Source organism: Nerophis ophidion, linkage group LG13 (assembly GCF_033978795.1).
Source record: "Nerophis ophidion isolate RoL-2023_Sa linkage group LG13, RoL_Noph_v1.0, whole genome shotgun sequence".
In the NCBI taxonomy this organism is placed as follows: Eukaryota; Metazoa; Chordata; class Actinopteri; order Syngnathiformes; family Syngnathidae; genus Nerophis; species Nerophis ophidion.
The window spans coordinates 21,688,246-21,710,242 of NC_084623.1; the positions used below are offsets into that span (position 1 = coordinate 21,688,246).

Below are 21,997 nucleotides of genomic sequence, written 5' to 3' on the forward strand. Positions count from 1 at the left end.
TACAATATTAAATAGTTACCTTCACATATCGCAGTCGCCCAATTCTCAGCAGTGAAGTCGCCATTTCTCACTTTCGTCACAGCTGTCAAATAACGCAAACACAACAATTATGCAATTAGATAAACACAACAACACAATTGCGTCTATCGATGGTTTTAAGCGCTTGCACGTAAATCACAGATTTTGCCTGAACAAACCCCGACGGTTGCCTTTAAGAATTCCATGTCGACGGTCAATTAAATATTGCAACGCCCCCTTTCCTAACCAAAGCAGTGTGGCGCCATACCTTATTACAGTACCTTAGCGTCCGTGCCGAATGGTGATCGTGGATGAGGGGGACAGTGAACACTCGGTGGAATGTTGTCTTATTTTTTTTAGACCTGTGGACATTCCGTACTTTCCAAAAAGGGGCGTGTCCTGTAGGAATAGGAAACGATGACGCAAGTTTGGCGCGACGCTGCAGTGCAAGCCGTCGCACATTAAACCAACATGGCCGCCATTGGCGTCTGTAAACAGTGGACCTTTCTGTCATGCGGTACCAAGTTGATAGCAGCTCACATCAAGCAGGAAAGGTGAGAACAATTCCAAACATATATGTTGATTTTCGTTAATTTTATATTTAAAAATAGTGGCAGGCGGTGGTCCTGTATTCATTTTAAATGTTTGTTTTAAAAGGAAATCGACCAGTCTAATGTCCTAGATTGTCAACAAGTAAAACATCAGTGTATGTCTTTTTATGCAAATGATTTGACGTAGAGCCAATAGTATTTTTTTTTAACTTTTATGCACTATTGACTTAATTTAGCTCAAACAATTACCGTATTTCCTTGAATTGCCGCCGGGTGCTAATTAAGTTAAAACCTCTTCTCACTCCTGCGCTTACCAAAGGCATCAAGTAAAAGTAAGCATGCGCTAAATATTTTAAAACCTCTTTTCACTCCGGCACTTACCAAAGGCATGCCGTAAAATTTTGAGTGTGATCTAAGCTTGGACCTTAAAGGCCTACTGAAACCCACTACTACCCACCACGCAGTCTGATAGTTTATATAGCAAAGATGAAATATTAACATTGCAACACATGCCAATACGGACTTTTTAGTTTACTAAATTACAATTTAGTAATTAATTTTCCCGGGTCATGGTGAAAACTCCAAAGATCAGTAATCAGTTATTAGTGGGTGTGTGTGTATATATTTCAGCCTTTATGCTGTCAAATTTTCATAATTGGTCACTATACATGAGAGCGAAAAACATGAAAAGCAAAACAGATATGTTTAGAAATACAAAGGAACACTTCACTTAACTGTGTTTTTTGTTGAAGCCCCACAAGCTGAACTTGTGGGGCATAGCAAGTGCTGTTGTTCGTTGAGTAGATTGATTTGTAAGTTAATTTTAGAGTCTCCAAAAGTGTTAAATAAAAACAAAAAAAGTTGCTAGAATTGCATCTTTTTTTTGGAAAATATTATCTAGTAGGGTGCTTCACTTTACGCACATTTTGTTACGTTATAGCCTTTCTTCAAAAGATTCAGTTTTGTCCTCAAAATTCTACAGACAACACCCTTTCATGACAATGTGAAAATGTTTTTAATTTTGTTTTGCTAATTCATCAAAATTTCACCCTCAAGTTTTTTAGAATACGTTGCCACAAGCTTGGCACACCTAGTTTTGGGCAGTTTTGCCCATTCCTCTTTACAGCACTTCTTTTGCTCCATCAGACTGGATGGGAAGTGTTGGTTTATTCAGGATGTCTCTGTACGTTGCTGCAACATGAGGACAAAAATGAATTAATTACATTTTAGAATAAGGCTTTAAAATTGCAAAATGTGGAAAAAGCAAAGCCCTGTGAATACTTTCAGGATGCATGATAAATACAGCGACTAAGTTGGTGAAACTGATCTCTCCTTTGTCTTATTATCCTCTGGCAGACCAGTTGTGTATAGGTTACAATGCCATCCACTGTACGGAGTTGTAATCACGAGATATATTGACATACTGTACTGTATTCAGCTGTGGTAATATTAAGGAAAACCAACTTTTCTTACCTGTTGTCAACTGTTTTGGTGTATTTGGGATCCTAATAAGTCCTGAAATTTAAAATCAAAACATGAAAGCATAGCAACGTCACTATTAAACAAACTTGCCTTCTTCCAAACTTGATCCATACGAGCCTTTTGGAATGTGAGACATTAATGAAACATTTTGCCTTAGTTATGTCAGTGGATAGCTCTATGTATGGTAAAAGTTTACCCGAAAAGCTGTATGCGAGTTCGCCATTTTTATTCTGTTGTAGTTCCTGATTTTTCTCGATTTTTGTGGGGCAGTCTGGCTTGTACATGCAAATGCATGCTAAAATCCTCCACAGTTGCCATTTCTACTAAAAAAGTAGCATATTTATATCTGTCAGTAGATTCGATATGGAAGCGCTAAAAACGACAACATGGCTGACCATGTGAAGAAGCAATTCAAGGGGGCTTGGCCTGGAGAAGGCTTTGGCACGTAAATAAGACAAATAAATAAGACATTCTGAATAGACAGTCAGAGAGATGGTCTGTAAAACAAAATCTATGCAACATTTGGACCAAAGCACCACCTTTACATGTTATGGAGACCACAAGAAGTGTTTTAAATGTAGGGAAAAAAATCATACTCTGACCAATTTAAATGTGTCTTTGTTGCAGCGAGCCATTTGTGTTTGACTGTAGCACGGCTGAGAAAAAGGACAAACAGCCACAGAGTGATAACAGGTAAAATAGAAAGATGATAAAATATGTTATACTTTCACAATACTGGAATTAGAACATTTGTTTGTCGCCCCATTATTGTAACTATATTTGCCTTTCTCTTATTCACAATCTGTAGTCTCGCAGAGGAAACAGGAAGTGATGTAGTGCTGGCCTTCACCATTTCACCATCTGGAAAACTGGTGGCACTAATCGATGACTCCAAACGTCTGGTCCTCTTTCGGTGTGAGCATTCATGGAAGTGTGTCAGCACCAGGTACAGCTGCGGCTTTCCCCCTACCCTTTCACAACATGCGCTATATAGATCCATGATTCTCAAACAAATAATCACTTTATTAAGTATTGTAATGACTTGAGCCATTACTAAAGGTTTGTCAGCCTTCAATGAAAGTCTTGACAATCCGAATAATGTAGGCCATAGTCGACGCCAACATAAACGATTAAGACACAAACAGAAGCATCTCACTCCGTCAGTACTAACACTTAACACGCATGGGAACCGAATGTTCTCCACATTCTCCGCTTATGTATGCCCTTTCTCAGCCTCCCAGCCAATCAACACGCAGAACACATGTAAACAAAGACAAACATTATATGATATATAAACATAAATATAACCTTGGAGAAAAAACTAACTTAAAACATTTGTACGCACGTAAAACAATTAAGACCTTCAGTACATCAGTATGTGGAATTGAATTACAGAATGGATTAAGCAAAGAAATCAAACAATATATTAATATGATCCACTTCAAGTAACTCTTCAAACTTAGTGATTACAAAGTACAAAGAAGAACCATGATAGACATTCTGAATTTATTTCATCCATGCATTCATTTTCAAAATAATCCTACTCATCTCACCATATTAAATATATCTTACTTCACCAATTATTATTATTTATTTATTTATTTTTATTGTTATTACATATGGAGTATATTGTGAATAAATTGAAAACAGGAAGTGAACAAAAGTTTTAGCAACTGCTATGCAAAAGAAAAGGGGAGGATTAAATAAGTTCTGCTTCTTCATACTCCTTCTCGAACATGTTGAATAGAGAAACTGAAATTTGTGATGTATCATGTTGTATACATTCATGTTTGAAATAAACTCAAACTCAGACATTGGCAGTGCGCGTAACAATGATGCCTTCAAAGCCATGGGAAACCATAACATTTGTTAAACATTGAATAAACTACATGTCGAACAGAACATAACATAGGACCCAGTCCATTACAGTATACATAAAATACTCTTTAGGTTGATACTTGGAGAGTTTTTTCTGTAGTGGTACTTGGTGAAAAAAAGTTTTGAGAACCACAGAAATAAAGAATGATTCCAGTCATGTGTTTTCCAGGTGGTTGGTGAGGAGGGGCACGTCGCTGGTGTTTACCAGGGCAGAAGACGAGGTGCTTGTGGCTGATAAATCGGGGGATGTATACTCCTTCTCAGTAGTGGACCAGGGGAGAGATGGCGAGTTGAAGATGGGGCACCTGTCCATGGTCCTAGCTGTTGTAAGGAACGCTGGGAAAACCACTTTTGTTTTAGTTAGTTGGTTCGTTTGTTAATTAGCAAAATAACTTCAAAAGTTTGGGCGTATTTTGATGAATCTTCAAGGAAATGTCTGAAATAGAACAAGGAACAAGTGCTTAAATTTTGCTACTTTACATGACATTACATGTACTACTACTGCTTTACATGACATTACATGTACTACTACTACTTTACATGAGTTTACATGTACTACTACTACTTTATATGACATTACATGTACTACTACTGCTTTACATGACATTACATGTACTAATACTACTTTACATGAGTTTACATGTACTACTACTACTTTACATGAGTTTACATGTACTACTACTACTTTACATGAGATTACATGTACTACTACTACTACTTTACATGAGATTACATGTACTACTACTACTTTACATGAGATTACATGTACTACTACTACTACTTTACATGAGATTACATGTACTACTACTAATTTACATTACATTACATGTACTACTACTACTTTACATGGGATTACATGTACTACTACTACTTTACATGACATTACATGTACTACTACTACTATAAATGACATAACATGTACTACTACTACTATAAATGACATAACATGTTCTACTTAACATGACATTGCATTTACTACTACTACTTTACATGACATTACATGTACTACTAGTACTTTACATGACATTACATGTACTACTACTACTTTACATGACATTACATGTACTACTACTACTTTACATGACATTACATGTACTACTACTACTTTACATGACATTACATGTACTACTACTACTTTACATGACATTACATGTACTACTACTACTTTACGTTGTAAGAGTGAATAAACGTGTTTAGGATCTCCTCGCTGAAGAAAACACACACACTGACATGCTAGTTTAATTTATCTTGGTCCGTTATTTAGTTAACAACATATCTTTAAAGGTTCTGTGTGGATTTTGATCCAACTTTCAGGGATAAAGGAACAAATTAGTAGATATTTGGAGTGATCCGGTTAACCGTCTTGATTCAGGATTTTTTAGAAGGATTTTTTTTACTATTGTACTAGTGTGTCTCCCATAACAATGTGACCTCGGACTACGTTAAGGTAACGTGTGGAGTTCCCCAGGGTTCGGTCCTTGGCCCTGCACTCTTCAGCATCTACATGCTGCCGCTAGGTGACATCATACGCAAATACGGTATTAGCTTTCACTGTTATGCTGATGACACCCAACTCTACATGCCCCTAAAGCTGACCAACACGCCGGATTGTAGTCAGCTGGAGGCGTGTCTTAATGAAATTAAACAATGGATGTCCGCTAACTTTTTGCAACTCAACGCCAAAAAAACGGAAATGCTGATTATCGGTCCTGCTAGACACCGAACTCTATTTAATAATACAACTCTAACATTTGACAACCAAACAATTAAACAAGGCGACACGGTAAAGAATCTGGGTATTATCTTCGACCCAACTCTCTCCTTTGAGGCACACATTAAAAGCGCTACTAAAACGGCCTTCTTTCATCTCCGTAATATCGCTAAAATTCGCTCCATTCTGTCCACTAAAGACGCTGAGATCATTATCCATGCGTTTGTTACGTCTCGCCTCGACTACTTTAACGTATTATTTTCGGGTCTCCCCATGTCTAGCATTAAAAGATTACAGTTGGTACAAAATGCGGCTGCTAGACTTTTGACAAGAACAAGAAAGTTTGATCACATTACGCCTGTACTGGCTCACCTGCACTGGCTTCCTGTGCACTTAAGATGTGACTTTAAGGTTTTACTACTTACGTATAAAATACTACACGGTCTAGCTCCATCCTATCTTGCCGATTGTATTGCACCATATGTCCCGGCAAGAAATCTGCGTTCAAAGGACTCCGGCTTGTTAGTGATTCCCAAAGCCCAAAAAAAGTCTGCGGGCTATAGAGCGTTTTCCGTTCGGGCTCCAGTACTCTGGAATGCCCTCCCGGTAACAGTTCGAGATGCCACCTCAGTAGAAGCATTTAAGTCTCACCTTAAAACTCATTTGTATACTCTAGCCTTTAAATAGACTCCCTTTTTAGACCAGTTGATCTGCCGTTTCTTTTCTTTTTCTTCTATGTCCCACTCTCCCTTGTGGAGGGGGTCCGGTCCGATCCGGTGGCCATGTACTGCTTGCCTGTGTATCGGCTGGGGACATCTCTGCGATGCTGATCCGCCTCCGCTTGGGATGGTTTCCTGCTGGCTCCGCTGTGGACGGGACTCTCGCTGCTGTGTTGGATCCGCTTTGGACTGGACTCTCGCGACTGTGTTGGATCCATTGTGGATTGAACTTTCATAGTATCATGTTAGACCCGCTCGACATCCATTGCTTTCCTCCTCTCTAAGGTTCTCATAGTCATCATTGTCACCGACGTCCCACTGGGTCATTATTGTCACCGATGTCACACTGGGTGTGAGTTTTCCTTGCCCTTATATGGGCCTACCGAGGATGTCGTGGTGGTTTGTGCAGCCCTTTGAGACACTAGTGATTTAGGGCTATATAAGTAAACATTGATTGATTGATTGATATTGGTAGATAGTTGCCTGGCGGAGGTCTGCACTTTTGGAGTATCGGTAATTTTCTAGTTATATTATGCACCTGGCGATAGGTTGATTGGCAGCACTAAAGCTGCCCTAGTCTGTGAATGTGAGTGTGAAAGTTGTCTGTCTATCTGTGTTGGCCATGTGATGAGGTGGCTACTTGTCCAGGGTGTACACCGCCTTCCGTCCTAATGCAGCTAAGATAGGCTCCAGCATCCCCGTGACCCCGAACGGAACTAGCGGTAGAAAATGGATGGATGGATGGATTATGTGATGTTAAACTATATGTAAGGGGGTTGTTTGCAACACCTACTCAGTGGCCTAGTGGTTAGAGTGTCCGCCCTGAGATCGGTAGGTTGAGAGTTCAAACCCCGGCCGAGTCATACCAAAGACTATAAAAAAATGGGCCTCCCTGCTTGGCACTCAGCATAAAGGGTTGGAATTTGGGGTTAAATCACCATAAATGATTCCCGGGCGCGGCACCGCTGCTGACCACTGCTCCCCTCACTTCCCAGGGGGTGATCAAGGGGATGGGTCAAATGCCAGGGGACAAATTTCACCACGCCTGTGACAATCATTGATACTTTAACTTTAACTTAACTTAACACAGCCTGGGTTGATAAAAAACTTTATATTGTCCCACAAATTATTGCTGATTAACAATATTATTTTCAACTTTACTTTGAGACCAAATTACTGTAAGCACTAATGTAATGATGATATATAATACCAATAATTAACTATGTACTATTAAGATGATATTTTGCCGCATTCATTCACTTATCATCATCAACACTCCACAGCTAATCCATCATTGACCACTGATTACCATAAAGAATTTGTTAAAATCAGATAGGTTTAAGAGTGTAGAAAATGTTTAAGAACATGGGAAGTGTTTAAGAGTGTGGCAAAGGTTAGTGACCGTGTCAGAAAGGTTTGTGAGAGTGTGTGTTGGGTTTATAAAGACCTAAAATGCATACAATATTCATGTAAATCCTAAAACGAATAGCATCCCTGCTTTAGAGGGACTCTGGAATGTAACTCCCGCGATAATCGACTCGCTATACTGACCCTTGTGTTAAGTTTCAGAGTTACGATCGCATCTACTACAAATAATTGTAATGACAAGCTGTATTCCAACATACAGTCCCATTTATGAGTTATAAATTTAAAGGTAGCACCAAAATTAATCGTGGCGGTCCTAATTTTTCAGTGGCAACCTCCACAAATAAATGAATGTACTGGAAACAGTGACCATGATAGTGACAGCAGTGTTAGTATAATAGCAGTAGTTTGTTTAGTAGTTAGTATAATAGTAGTACTATTGTGCATTTGTTGTTCTTAATTAATAACGCAAATGGAAAAGGGTTATTATGCACTCCTTTTGCATATCCTGGTTTGGTGCAATTGTGAATTAAAATATTTTTTTCTTTTTCCACAAAGGTTCCAAAAGGGAATAAGCGGTAGGAAATGGATGGAAAAATCGATGGTTCCTGCAAATCTGTGCTGTTATTATTGCGTAATCCCACTATTTAATAGTTATTCTATGAAACTGTGTTTTTTTTTTTTTTCACCCCAAAAGGGAATAAGCGGTAGTAAATGGATGGAAAAATGGATGGTTCCTGCAAATCTGTGTTGTAATTTTTGCGTAATCCCACTATTTAATAGTTATTTTATGAAACTGTGTTTTTTTTTTTGTTTTTTTCAAATATCTGTCTGGGTTTGAAACTAACATACAAAAACAACTAAGGGATCAAAACTATATCGCCTAAATTCCCCAGTTACGATTCAGTCCAGACCAATTGGTGTACTTTAACAACATCCACTGATGTTTATACAGTCTGGATGGAATGTCACATTGCGGAGTTAAGCGTCACTGAAGCATACACCTGCCACTCAGGGTAATATTTTTTAAAAACAATGTATTTACTTTGTTTCTTTCAGACGATGTCACTGAATGATAAGTACATCATCACCGCTGACCGAGATGAAAAAATACGAGTGAGCCACCTGAGATCACCATACAACATACAGTCATTCTGTCTAGGACATCAACAGTAAGTAATTTATGAAATTGTTATTATTTTGTGGTTCATCCATGGTTGTCTGTATACCACATGTGCCACTTGAATCCCTCATTAGCAGAGTTTTAGGGTGTTTTTTTTTTACTAGGATTAGGTATTAAGTACGGTACTCTAATAGGCACTGACTGAAGTGTGCTACCGGGACTGAGTCACGTAAAATCAAACGACGGTATATTTTGATACATTTTGTTGCATGTGACATCACGTCCGGTTTCAAACTTGGCACACCGGCTGAAGCACTTGGCCAGGAAACAAGCAGTCAAGTATTCAGTGTGGACTGCCTCTAGGTAATGTCACAATTTTTCATACCAACAAAGTAAGAAAAAGGCGCTCACAAGTATACTAAAGCTCCAGTTTTTAAATTGCACTAGGGCAGTGCTTATTTACGTTGCGTTTGCCATAGAAATCCTAAAGATTAGCATTAGCGATTTTACGTGGTAAATGATAAAGATAGATGTGCCAAGCTTGTGGCATCTTATTAAAAAGACTTGAGGCTGTAATTGCTGCCAAAGATGCATCAACAAAGTATTGAGCAAATGGCTGTGAATACTTATGTGATTTTTTTTTTGTTCTAAAAAGTTTGAAAAAAAAACTTTGACATTGTCATTACAAATATAAATATATAATGTATGTTTATATATAAAAAATATTTTAAATACAATTTTAAATAAAACATACATCCATCCATCCATCCATTTTCTACCGCTTATTCCCTTTCGGGGTCGCGGGGGGTGCCGGCGCCTATCTCAGCTACAATCGGGCGGAAGGCAGGGTACACCCTGGACAAGTCGCCACCTCATCGCAGGGCCAACACAGATAGACGGACAACATTCACACTCACATTCACACACTAGGGCCAATTTTAGTGTTGCCAATCAACCTATCCCCAGGTGCATGTCTTTGGAAGTGGGAGGAAGCCGGAGTACCCGGAGGGAACCCACGCATTCACGGGGAGAACATGCAAACTCCACACAGAAAGATCCCGAGCCTGGATTTGAACCCAGGACTGCAGGACCTTCGTATTGTGAGGCAGACGCACTAACCCCTCTGCCACCGTGAAGCCAGTACAGGCCAAACGTTTGGACGCACCTCCTCATTCAATGCGTTTTCCTTTTTCTCATGACTATTTACATTGTAGATTGTCACTGAAGGCATCAAAACTATGAATGAACACATGTGGAGTTATGTACTTAACAAAAAAAGGTGAAATAACTGAAAACATGTTTTATGTTCTACTTTCTTCAAAATATCTACACTTTGCTCCGATTACCGCTTTGCACACTCTTGGTATTCTCTTGATGAGCTTCAAGCACACCTGTGAAGTGAAAACCATTTCAGGTGACTACCTCTTCAAGCTCATCTAGAGAATGCCAAGAATATGCGAAAAAGTAATTGGAGCAAAGAGTGGCTGTTTTGAAGAAACTAGAATATAACTGAGTGGAGTTCGCATGTTCGCCCTGTGACTTCCTGGGTTCTCTCCTGGTACTCCGGTTTCCTCCCACCTCCAAAAACATGCACCTGGGGATAGGTTGATTGGCAACACTAAATTGACTTTAGCATGTGAGTGTGCATGTTGTCGGTTTATTTGTATTGGTCCTTCAATGAGGTGGCGACTTGTCCAGGGTGTACCCCACCTTTCGCCCGAATGCAGCTGAGATAGGCTCTAGCACCCCCTGCGACCCCGAAAGAGACAAGCGGTAGAAAATGTATGAAAGGATTGATAGAATATAAAACATGTTTTCAGTTATTTCACCTTTTTTATCAAGTACATAACTCCACATGTGTTCATTCATAGTTTTGATGCCTTCAGTCTACAATGTAAATAGTGATGAAAATAAAGAAAACGTATTGAATGAGGAGGTATGTCCAAACTGTATCTATTCTATATCCTTCTATAAATAGAAACATGTTTAAAAATTTTTTGGGGCCAAGTCTGTGCTTACTTGCTATACGCATTTAACCTGTAACCTATGACTAAAAATGTTTTAGTATAATTTTAGAACAAATAATATCTTGCGAGAATCTTTGTTTTGACAAGATTCAACAATAGTAAATGCGATGCTTCAGCAATAAAAAAAAAAGCTTAGCAAGCAGGGTTTTATTCAACATAAATTCACCAAAACCAAAATAAATAATAAAGTATGAGTATTGACGGGCAGCATTTTCATGTGTTAAAGCCTTCAAACCAAGCTTGCTTAATCATTCCGTGTCATTGTGCTTAATTCAAGTTAATACATGGGCTTAGTGTGTGGTTATTTTTCCTTGAACATTTTTTTTTTTTTTTTTTTTTTAGGTTTGTTAGCTCTCTTGTAGTCCCATCAGGCAATCCGAACTGGTTGCTGTCAGGATCAGGGGTATGTTTGTATGTTGCATGTTTTGTATTTACTAAATGAAGGCCAATCCACTGAATCAGTCAGTGCCATTTGTAGAAATTTTAATTCTCTCAAAACAAAGAAGAAACGATGTCCCTTTTCAATTCTAAATCTGACTATACATACTCTGAAGTACTCAAAATGTGTACTGGTCAATCTCAGTAAACTTTATTTTGTTTATGTACAAGGTTCCCAAGCTAAGGAAGACTTATTTAAGTAACAGGACTGAATGTTTAGCATAGAATTAGCAAATACATGAACTACAGCCCCTAATCATGTATGCTAATAGCAAATAATATTTTTAAAAAATGTAGGTTAGAGGATTGTGCTGGGATTTTATCCTTCCCCAGTCATTGTTGAAATATGATAGAACGTTCAGAAAAATAAATAAATGAAGGAGCTTTAGTTTTTTCTATGGCTTGCACAGCATCCGAATGATGCAACTTCCTCTGGACCATGTGACTTATGTTACATTTTTTGGACTGAGTGATAACACACTGAAGTTTTAATTTTAACTAAATTTTTTTTTTTTTTAAGGAAAGTATAGTTAGGATAAAAAGTAACACAAATAGTAACAATATAACATTTCTGAAGGATTTAATATATTTTATTTAAATTCTAAGGTCTTAAGTTGACAAAATGACAAGTGACAAAAGCTATTTTTTAATTGTTCAGGGTAAATTAATCCTTGAAATTAGAATTATTCAAAATACAATCAGATCAATGTGCAGGGCAAAATAAAATATTTTACAGTTATTTGAACATGCTTTTATACATTTTATTTTTGAGGGGACGCCAATGGCGCCGATTCGATAGATTGGATTGTAAAATCTATGCTTACAAGCAGACAGACCACAAGGTCAGGAAGCCGCAGTGAAACAGATCAAAAGGCAAATGTATGGTTTTCTGTTCCGTTTCAAATATGTTTGTAATTGTAGGATGGGACCATGAAGCTGTGGGAGTATACTTCTGGGAAGAAACTGCATAGTTGGGACTTGAAGGAGCTTCAAGAGACGTTTGGTTCCCACTCAGAGAAAGTGAGGGTAATCACTACGTGAGATATAATGTGCAACCAAGTCAGTTGTAGTATAGCGTATGAGATGTGCTCAGAAGCAGAGTTACAACAAGCTACACAAACAGTCCCATTATAATGTGTTCGATGGGGAATGCAACAAATCTATAAAATAAAAAATAAAAACGTCCTCCAAATCTTTCAAGTTTCTGTCAGTGAAATTTTACCTTTCTGACTTTAAAATATTTATTGTTTTCACAGACGCTAACTGTTTGCCAAATAAGCAGCTCTCCAAACGGCTGTCACGTGGCTGTACTCTGTGACAGGTGAGTGTACTTCTTGTGTGTGTTGCTCTGAACATGCGTTCCCTTTTGAGATAACGGTAAAAGCTTACAGTACTTCTGTGCACATGTTTAGCGGCTGCCTCTATTGCTTGTACTGTCTGTGGCGCTGACATTTTTATTAATTGTATTCATAATGCTAACATACAATGGAAAATCCCTGTGATTGGCAAATGAAAATTAGCATCGCGATTGTTTTGAACCTGCACAAACGTTGAACAAATGAGATTTTAACAGATATTAGAAGGGCCAAAGCTGTGTGCTTGCTGTGTGGTGGAGCGTGACAGCTAAGAGTTTAATAACTTAAAAAAAAACGATTGTAGGTGGAATAGAGCGAAATCTATTACCTCCATTGTTAGCTGTCTTTTGCTAGCGTTTGCTTACGAGTTAGAATGCATTAAAACAAAACGTGTGCTTGTCTAACATAAGGATTGTGAATGATCGGCAAAAATGCAGTTACCTTTGAAGTTGAGGGGGACAATGCCACGCAGCCTGTACAAACTATATATATATATATGTATGTATATATATATATATATATATATATATATATGTATATATATATATATATATATATATATATATATATATATATGTATATATATATATATATATATATATTATATATATATATGAGATATATATATATATATATATATATATATATATTATATATATGAGATATATATATATATTATATATATAATATATATATATATATATATATATATATATATATATATAATATATATATATATATATATATATATATATATATTTTTTTTTTCACTTAAGCACTTGGGAGTATAGGACCCTCAGGGCCTGATTTAATAAGGGTTTGCGTGTATCAAAACTCGTGCAAACCTAATAGCACACGCAAAGCTGATCCACTAAACGTGGGAAAAGTGGATTGTGTCTGTTACGTGAGCAGAATAAGACGTGCGATCCTTTATGCGTCTCTTGAATATGCAAAAATGATGCTGATCGCCAAAACATCTACAATCTTGGGAGGAGAAAATGCACATATTATCATTTAGCACAGGTAATGTGATTCATCAACACTCATCACTATTTTGCAAGCAATATTTTGTGTTTTATTTAGCACGTGTCAGAAGGAAGTGCAAACTGACAGTTTCATACACGGTGCTTCCGCTGCACAGACAGACGATGGAGAGACAATCCTCCGTCCTACGTGTGTGTTTCCACGTTTTGGACATATAGTCTATTCAGCAGTATACTTTTATCATTTTATTGCTGCTGGATGACTTATGGGGCTGATTAAAAGAAATTCAATTATGTGTTTTGGTTTCTGCTGACGTTTTTTTCATTATGTTCTTTTTTTTTTTTATTTAAAGGCCTACTGAAACCCACTACTACCCACCACGCAGTCTGATAGTTTATATATCAATGATGAAATATTAACATTGCAACACATGCCAATACGGCCTTTTTAGTTTACTAAATTGCAATTTTAAATTTCCCGGGACTATTTTCTTGAAAACGTCGCGTAATGATGACGTGTAGGCGTGACGTCACGGGCTGTTATGAATATGAGCGCTGCACACACACACAGCTAAAAGTCGTCTGCTTTAACGGCATAATTACACAGTATTTTGGAGATCTGTGTTGCTGAATATTTTGCAATTTGTTCAATTAATATTGGAGAAGTCAAAGTAGAACGATGGAGTTGGGAAGCTTTAGCCACACAAAAACACGGTGATTCCTTGTTTAAAATTCACGGAGTTGAAACTTTACTATGGATCACAGCGGACATGGATCCCGACCACTTGTCAACCAGCAGGTTTCGGTGACAATTGTTGTTAAAAAGTCGCCACCTACCGGATATCAGCTGAGCTTGCGCCTCCCGTACAACTGCCGTTGACTTCCCCGAGACACTGCGCGTCAAGACCCGGCCGTGGACGTACACTTCCGACTATCAGGTACTGTTAAACTCACTAAAACACTAGCAACACAATAGAAAGATAAGTGATTTCCCAGAATGATCCTAGTAAATGTCTCTAAAAACATATGAATCCGTCTCAATGCAACACGATTGCAATCGCGTTTTTTTTTAAATGTTTTTTATTTTTTTTATTATTTTTTTTTTACTAGTCCGCCGCTATCAATATCCTCAAACACAAATCTTTCATCCTCGCTCAAATTAATGGGGAAATTGTTGTTTTCTCGGTCCGAATAGCTGTTTTTGTTGGAGGCTCCCATTAAAATCAATGTGAATATATGAGGACCCATCAACATGTGACGTCATCTTCCGCGACTTCCGGTAGAGGCAGGGCTTTTCTCCAGTTGCGAACTTTATCGTGGATGTTCTCTACTAAATCCTTTCAGCAAAAATATGGCAATATCGCGAAATGATCAAGTATGACACAGAATGGACCTGATATCCCCGTTTAAATAAGAAAATCCCATTTCAGTAGGCCTTTAAGAATTATATTACTATAAAATATCTCCTGCATAAAAATACATCTTTAGTTACGCATTTGCTTACATTTATTCCATACGCACAAATACGCTGGTGATGTGATCCACAGCCTCACGCAGGGAAGTGTCAGTGTGTCCATGTTTCTGTTGTCGAGATAGTGATTGAGAAAGGTGTTACAGATTATAGATGTGTGGCGTTGCTTCATCACATCGCTCACATGTCAGGCATGTGATATTCCCGTCTATAGTCAGAAACCCGTCTTTTTTATCTCTGTAAAAATATATATTTTCAGTTTTTTCTGACCTACAATGTGTGTTAAAATCTTGATCCGTCTCTTTGCCATACGTGCCAACAACTACGGTTTTCCAGTAATGAGTGCGGTTTTTGATAATCCATTCCGGTTTGTGACTGCAGTGTTAAAAACTACGGTTTTCCATTATAATTATTAACTTAAAAACTACGGTTTTCCATTATAATTATTAACTTAAAAATTGAAAAGGTTAACTACATTTCCCAGTAGTTTGGCAGTAGCTTTGCTACTATTTATACTTTGTAAACTAGTCCAGTCTGCTGCTCTGCACTGCACCTAAATTGATTTAAATTTTAAACACTTGCAGTCAATTCAATCAAAATAATTTAAAAAAAGGGCATTTTTTTTTAACTTCCACAGAAAGCACCTTTATGTCTGCTGTCTGCAAAGCATCTCAATAATACAATTCACAAGAAATAGTAGACTATAGATATATATATATATATATATATATATATATATATATATATATATATATATATATATATATATATATATATATCAATTGAATAAAGTAATAGATTAATAATACAATTTTTTATTTTAAAACAAATAGCACAGTGTTAAGGGGAACACGATTGCCAAGAGAGGGCAGTACCTTTCATTGTAAATCTTTAAAAACTTAAAATGTAATCATATATTTCCTTCCAAAACTTATTTGTTGTAGCCCAAATGGCGGCTTGTTTTTGTTTTTCTCCTCAAATGATGTTTTTGTTTTTCTCCTCAAATTATGTCGGTCAGCCTTACAGAAAGTTTGATGTTTTCATTGTGTTTCCTCAGGGTATCAAACATTCAGTTTTTCACACTGGACGAGGATGGTGAAGAAAAGAAACTTGTACCCCACAGCAGGTTGACCCTGCCCTGCTGCCCCCTGGATATGACATTTGACCCAGAAGGTCGCCTCTGGGTGCTGATGGATTCCTGTGAAGAACTGCTCCAAATTTACAAGCTTGAACAAAGCTCCTGGAAGGTACCTGACTTACCTACCTCATTTTTTCTTCAAGGGATTTTAACATTGGCACCTCCATTAAGATTCTGTTAGTAATGGTAGCTTGTATAACACTTCTCTACCTTCAAGGTACTCAAATAGCTTTGCAGTGTTCATTTTGACAGCAGTTTTTCATTTAGTTTTAGTCCATCCATTTTCTACCACTTGTCCCTTTAGGGGCCGCGGGGGGTTGCTGGAGCCTAGCTCAGCTGCACATGGGTGGAAGGCAGTGTACACCCTGGACAAGTCGCCACCTCGGGCCAACACAGATAGACAGACAACATTCACACTCATACTCACACACTAGGGCCAATTTAGTGTTGCCAATCAACCTATCCCCAGGTGCATGTCTTTGGAAGTGGGAGGAAGCCGGAGAACCCGGAGGGAACCCACGCATTCACGGGGAGAACATGCAAACTCCACACAGAAAGACCCCAAGCCGGGATTGAACTCGGGACCTTCTTATTGACGTTTGATAAAAATAGGTTTTAGTTTCAGTAATTTTTTGGTCATCTAAATAGATTTAATTTTAATACCTCAACATTTTTGGCGACTAATACAGTAAAATGTGTCAACTAAAATATAAAGTATAAAGGATAACACATATTTTAAGTTGTCTTGAAACCACTTTTAGTAAGGTTAGTGCAGAGCAGCTCATAAAATAAATTCACAACAAGACTTGCACTCCATGAATGTATCATTTACACTTATTGTACTGTTCTATTATTTTAGCTCAAATTAGGCATCCATCCATCCATCCATCCATCCATCTTCTTCCGCTTATCCGAGGTCAGATTGCGGGGGCAGCAACCTAAGCAGGGAAGCTCAGACTTTCCTCTTCCCAGCCACTTTTTCCATGTTGAATAATATATGACTACAATGGTCATATGAAAAAACAAACTAGCTTTATTTTGTATTGTGTGTAACTACACTGAGTGTGCACATTTGTACCGTTTGAATACAGCAACCCGTGTTATGAAACTCAAAGGTATACAGTCGTGGTCAAAAGTTTACATACACTTGTAAAGAACATAATGTCATGGCTGTCTTTCTACAAGTCCTATTTTTTTTGTGATAGAGTGATTGGAGCACATACTTGTTGGTCACAAAAAACATTCATGAAGTCTGGTTCTTTTATGAATTAATTATGGGTCTACTGAAAATGTGACCAAATCTGCTGGGTCAAAAGTATACATACAGCAATGTTAATATTTGGTTTCATGTCCCTTGCCAAGTTTCACTGCAATAAGGCACTTTTGGTAGCCATCCACAAGCTTCTGGCAAACTTTTGGTTGAATTTTTGACCACTCTTGACAAAATTGGTGCAGTTCAGCTAAATTTGTTAATTTTCTGACATGGACTTGTTTCTTCAGCGTTGTCCACATGTTTAAGTCAGGACTTTGGGAAGGCCTTCGTAAGACCTTATTGTAGCCTGATTTAGCAATTCCTCTACCACTTTTGACAAGTTGTGCCGTTGAAACACCCAACTGCGCCCAAGACCCAACCTCCGGGCTGATGATTTTAGGTTGTCCTGAAGAATTTGGAGGTAATCTTCCTTTTTCACTGTCCCATTTACTCTCTGTAAAGCACCAGTTCCATTGGCAGCAAAACAGGCCCAGAGCATAATACTACCACCACCATGCGTGACGGTAGGTTTGGTGTTCCTTGGATTAAAGCCCTCACCTTTTCTCCTCCAAACACAATTCTGTGTGTTGTGGCCAAACAGCTAAATTTTTGTTTCATTATCTAGCTGATCTTTTTTGTAAGATGGTTAATGAATGAAATGTACTTTTGTAGTTATTTCCCCATATTTCTACACAATAACTGAGATGCTACTCCGTGACATAGTGGTTAGTGTGTCCGCCCTGAGATTGGTAGGTTGTGAGTTCAAACCCCGGCCGAGTCATACCAAAGACTATAGAAAAATGGGACCCATTACCTCCCTGCTTGGCACTCAGCATCAAGGGTTGGAATTGGGGGTTAAATCACCATAAATGATCCCCGGGCGCAGCACCGCTGCTGCCCACTGCTCCCCTCACTTCCCAGGGGATGATCAAGGGGATGGGTCAAATGCAGAGGACAAATTTCACCACATCTAGTGTGTGTGTGACAATCATTGGTACTTTAACTTTAACTTAACTTAAGATATGGTAACACTAGCGAGCAGTAGAGAATATGAAGTGATTTTTGATCTAGAACATGTTTTGCTTTATTCATTATTGACACTTGCTACTTATGGTTGTATGTTTTTTACAGGAGATTTCCAGTTAATTTTATCATCAATTATTATACCTAGAAATTTGGTTTCATTTACTCTTTCAATATCGTCTTATTTCTATTTGTGTTTGATTTTCCCTTCTACTGTTACTGAATAGCATTATTTTAGTTTACTGATGTTTAAGGATAGTCTGTTTTTGTCAAACCATCTTTTCAATTTGTGCATTTCTTATTTGTATTAGCCTTTGTGGGTTCTCTCCTGAACAAAACGCTGTTGTATTTTTCTTGCGAATAATATTATTTAAGCCATCGAGGTTGAAACATTAGCTCTGTATCCGTATTGGTTCTCAGCGAGTATTCTATTTTTCTTTGTGAAACTCTCCAATCTGATATCGAACAGTTTTTCAATAATTTTAGAACATTGTGGCTGTAATGTGCTGGTAAGTTGCGAGGCTGCACATAATTCGTGGGGATCGGTTGAATTTGCGTGAATTGGTGCGATGGACAAATCCTGGAGGGACTGACTTAAGTGCAAAAGAAAGGGTAATATTAAATATCGATGTTTTCTCTGAACGCCCTCTAGTGTGAAGCTGACAGCACTGAAGTCAAAAGAGCGACCGAGGCCTTCAAGCCACACTGGCAAAATCTTAATGGTGAGTCAGCAAGCCACTCATTCCTTACACATGAACCGCTTTTACCCCTTCTGAAACACTGAGGATTCTACTGATGCTTCACCACTTTGACAGCACTTTGTCATTCAGTTTCAGTCTAGTTTTTTTATAGTTGTGTTCATATTTGTGTCACCTAAATTGATTTTAAATTGAAAACATTTTTGTTTACTACATTTGCAGTCAATTCAATTGACATAATTCAAAGAAAAGGGCATTTTTTTAAACTTCCACAGAAAGCACCTTTATGTCTGCTGTCTGCAGAGCATCTCAATAATACAAGAAAGAATATACTATATATATGTATATATATATATATATGTGTATATATATATATATATATGTATATATATATATATATATATATATGGGGGGGTGTTGCCCACATATCTCCCGTCCAAAGGCAAAACCTAGTAACTCACTTCTAGCTGATTTTGAGAAAACAAAGGAAAACCAATCTATCTTGATGCTGTCTTACAAAGATTTACAAAGTCATCAAACGTTTTCTTGAGCTTTCATTTTCTTGCCGATTGAATCTGCTCTCATGAACGTGTGCCCTTTCTCCATTCTGCGTTTGCACATTGGGCAAGAGCCGTGTACAGCGTCCAGTTTTTATTTTGACCTCCACAGTTATCTGCCCAAAAGAGTATGCAAGGGGAAGAATCAAGAACAATACATTTAATGAAGGTGCTTGCAACATCCTGGGCCAATCTTCCAAATATCCCCTTGTGCCATAATGTCACATAATCAGGTTGACCGTCGGCCCCCATTCGGGCAAATGTCTCATTAAGCTGACAAAGAAGCTCCGATTGGTCCCTTGAGATACTAGGTTTTTCTGTTGTATCTACACGGTTATGTGGTAGTTGCTAGGTCCTGCCATGCGCGTAACAGCTTACTTACGGAACAAATTACAATATCGCATACACTAATGTAAAGCATATTACCTAGGAACTCCAAAATTATCAGCTCAGTTTTGACCAAAATCGAGTTACTGGGTTTTGCCTTTGGACGGGAGATATGTGGTCCTCTTCAAGGTTTCTCATAGTCATCATGGTCGACGTCCCACTGGGGTGAGTTTTTCCTTGCCCCTTATGTGGGCCCTACCGAGGATGTCTTTGTGGTTTGTGCAGCCCTTTGAGGCACTTGTGATTTAGGGCTATATAAATAAACATTGATTGCTTGATTGATTTACTTATATGACCCAATGCATACAACTTTCCCTAAACATAGTGCAAAAAAATATATCTAGATATATATCCTACCAATACAAAATATCAACAGACATGGTCACACTAACACAACTTGCTCACTGAACTTTGTGGACATTATTTAAAACGTCCATCCATGCACCATAAAAAAAAAAATCTAAATGGCACCAATTTAAATCCATCACAATACATGGTGGGGAAAATACAAAACTCTTTCTACACTTATCCATGTTTGGCACATTTTAGCTGCTTGATATTTCTGATTCATTACAAAAGTAAACATACCTTTAATCCATCCATCCATCCATTTTCTACCACTTTGTCCCTTTTGGGGTCGCGGGGGGTGCTGGTGCCTATCTCCGTTGCATTTTGGGCGGAAGGCGGGGTACACCCTGGACAAATCGCCACCTCATTGCAGGACCAACACAGATAGACAACATTCACATTCACACACTAGGGCCAATTTAGTGTTTCCAATCAACCTATCCCCAGGTGCACGTCTTTGGAAGTGGGAGGAAGCTGGAGTAATTAAACTGAATAACGTGCACACAAATGTAGTCGCCTGTGAGTGAGTGGATTTGACTTTTAGATGATTGTCAATATTCCTGTTGATTTTATTACGAGTATTGTTAAGAGGTGGCGAGGAGCGATCGCATTTCCGTCTATCAATGAACTGTCGAGTGTGCCAGAGGAAGGCGAATGTACCAAACCGTGTTTCCTGTTTACTTCCGTCATTAAAGCGATCCTACAACTGTCTCTTTTCCTCCCCAAAAGCTTCAAGTCGGACCAGCAGCCGCTTTGAGCACCTGCACAAGGTGACATTTGACAACGTGACCGACTACCTGGAGAAAAAGCAGCAGAGACTGGAGGAGCAGCAGAAGAGGAAGAACACGGGACAGAAAGAAAGTGACAAGAAGAAGGCCAAGAAAGACTTGTTGGGATCCGTAACAGCCTTGTCGTCCAATTAATTCAAGCATTTATTTGACTTTTTTCCAGTCAGAGCTGTGCAGTTAAACACACGGCATCATTTTGCTTGCCATATGTATTCATTTCTCACACATTTTTCTGAATCTAAAAATAAACTTTGGTTCTGCTGAAAACACAGAATGTAAGTGTGGAAATTGCAAAACCCTACTTGATTGAATATTACATTCCATCAACTACTGTAATGGGCGGACAAGCCATTTGCAATTCAAATTAAGGGAAATTTCTCAGAAAAATAAAAATGTTCAGAAAATATTTACATTTTGCTTAAAAAGAAGGCATTATCAGAATTTTTTTGGGGGGAAGCCAATTTTTTCAAGGGAAAAAAAAGGTAATTTATTAAGGGGAAAAAAATCCTGAAAAAAGGGAATCCCCCACCCCCCCCAAAAAAATTTTCAAGGTAAAAAGTAGACATGTCCGATAGTATTAGACTGCCAATATTATCGGCCAATAAATGCTTTATATCGGTATCGGTTTTAAAAAGTAAAATGTATTACTTTTTAAAACGCAGTTGTGTACACGGACGTAGGGAGG

The 21,997-nt window shown here is 38.1% G+C and overlaps 2 protein-coding genes across 4 annotated transcripts in view; one reads left to right on the forward strand and one right to left on the reverse strand.

Annotated features, from left to right (window-relative positions):
* si:ch211-140m22.7 (uncharacterized protein LOC570370 homolog) overlaps positions 1–451 on the reverse strand; it is a 14,302-nt gene extending 13,851 nt beyond the window's left edge. The window contains exons 1-2 of one of the 2 annotated variants that reach the window (XM_061918596.1): positions 300–451; positions 20–82 (exon numbers count right to left, since the gene is read on the reverse strand). In XM_061918596.1, the coding sequence (XP_061774580.1) occupies positions 20–64 (45 nt within the window). In that variant the 5' untranslated portion in view covers positions 65–82; positions 300–451. Of the gene's footprint in view, positions 1–19; positions 83–286 lie in introns of both variants that reach the window. The other variant, XM_061918595.1, reaches the window with a different exon arrangement.
* On the forward strand, positions 312–21,586 carry wdr4 (WD repeat domain 4). Of its 2 annotated transcripts, none has more exons than XM_061918597.1 (11): positions 312–572; positions 2,679–2,744; positions 2,860–2,997; positions 4,099–4,255; positions 8,784–8,896; positions 11,217–11,277; positions 12,234–12,338; positions 12,569–12,633; positions 16,179–16,368; positions 19,187–19,256; positions 21,254–21,586. In XM_061918597.1, the coding sequence occupies exons 1-11, from the start codon at positions 490–492 to the stop codon at positions 21,445–21,447; spliced, it is 1,242 nt and encodes a 413-aa protein (XP_061774581.1). In that variant the 5' UTR covers positions 312–489; the 3' UTR covers positions 21,448–21,586. The 2 variants fall into 2 exon arrangements, with proteins under 2 accessions (XP_061774581.1, XP_061774582.1); XM_061918598.1 differs by having other exon boundaries at positions 317–572; positions 12,234–12,332.
* The last annotated feature ends 411 nt before the right edge of the window (positions 21,587–21,997 follow it).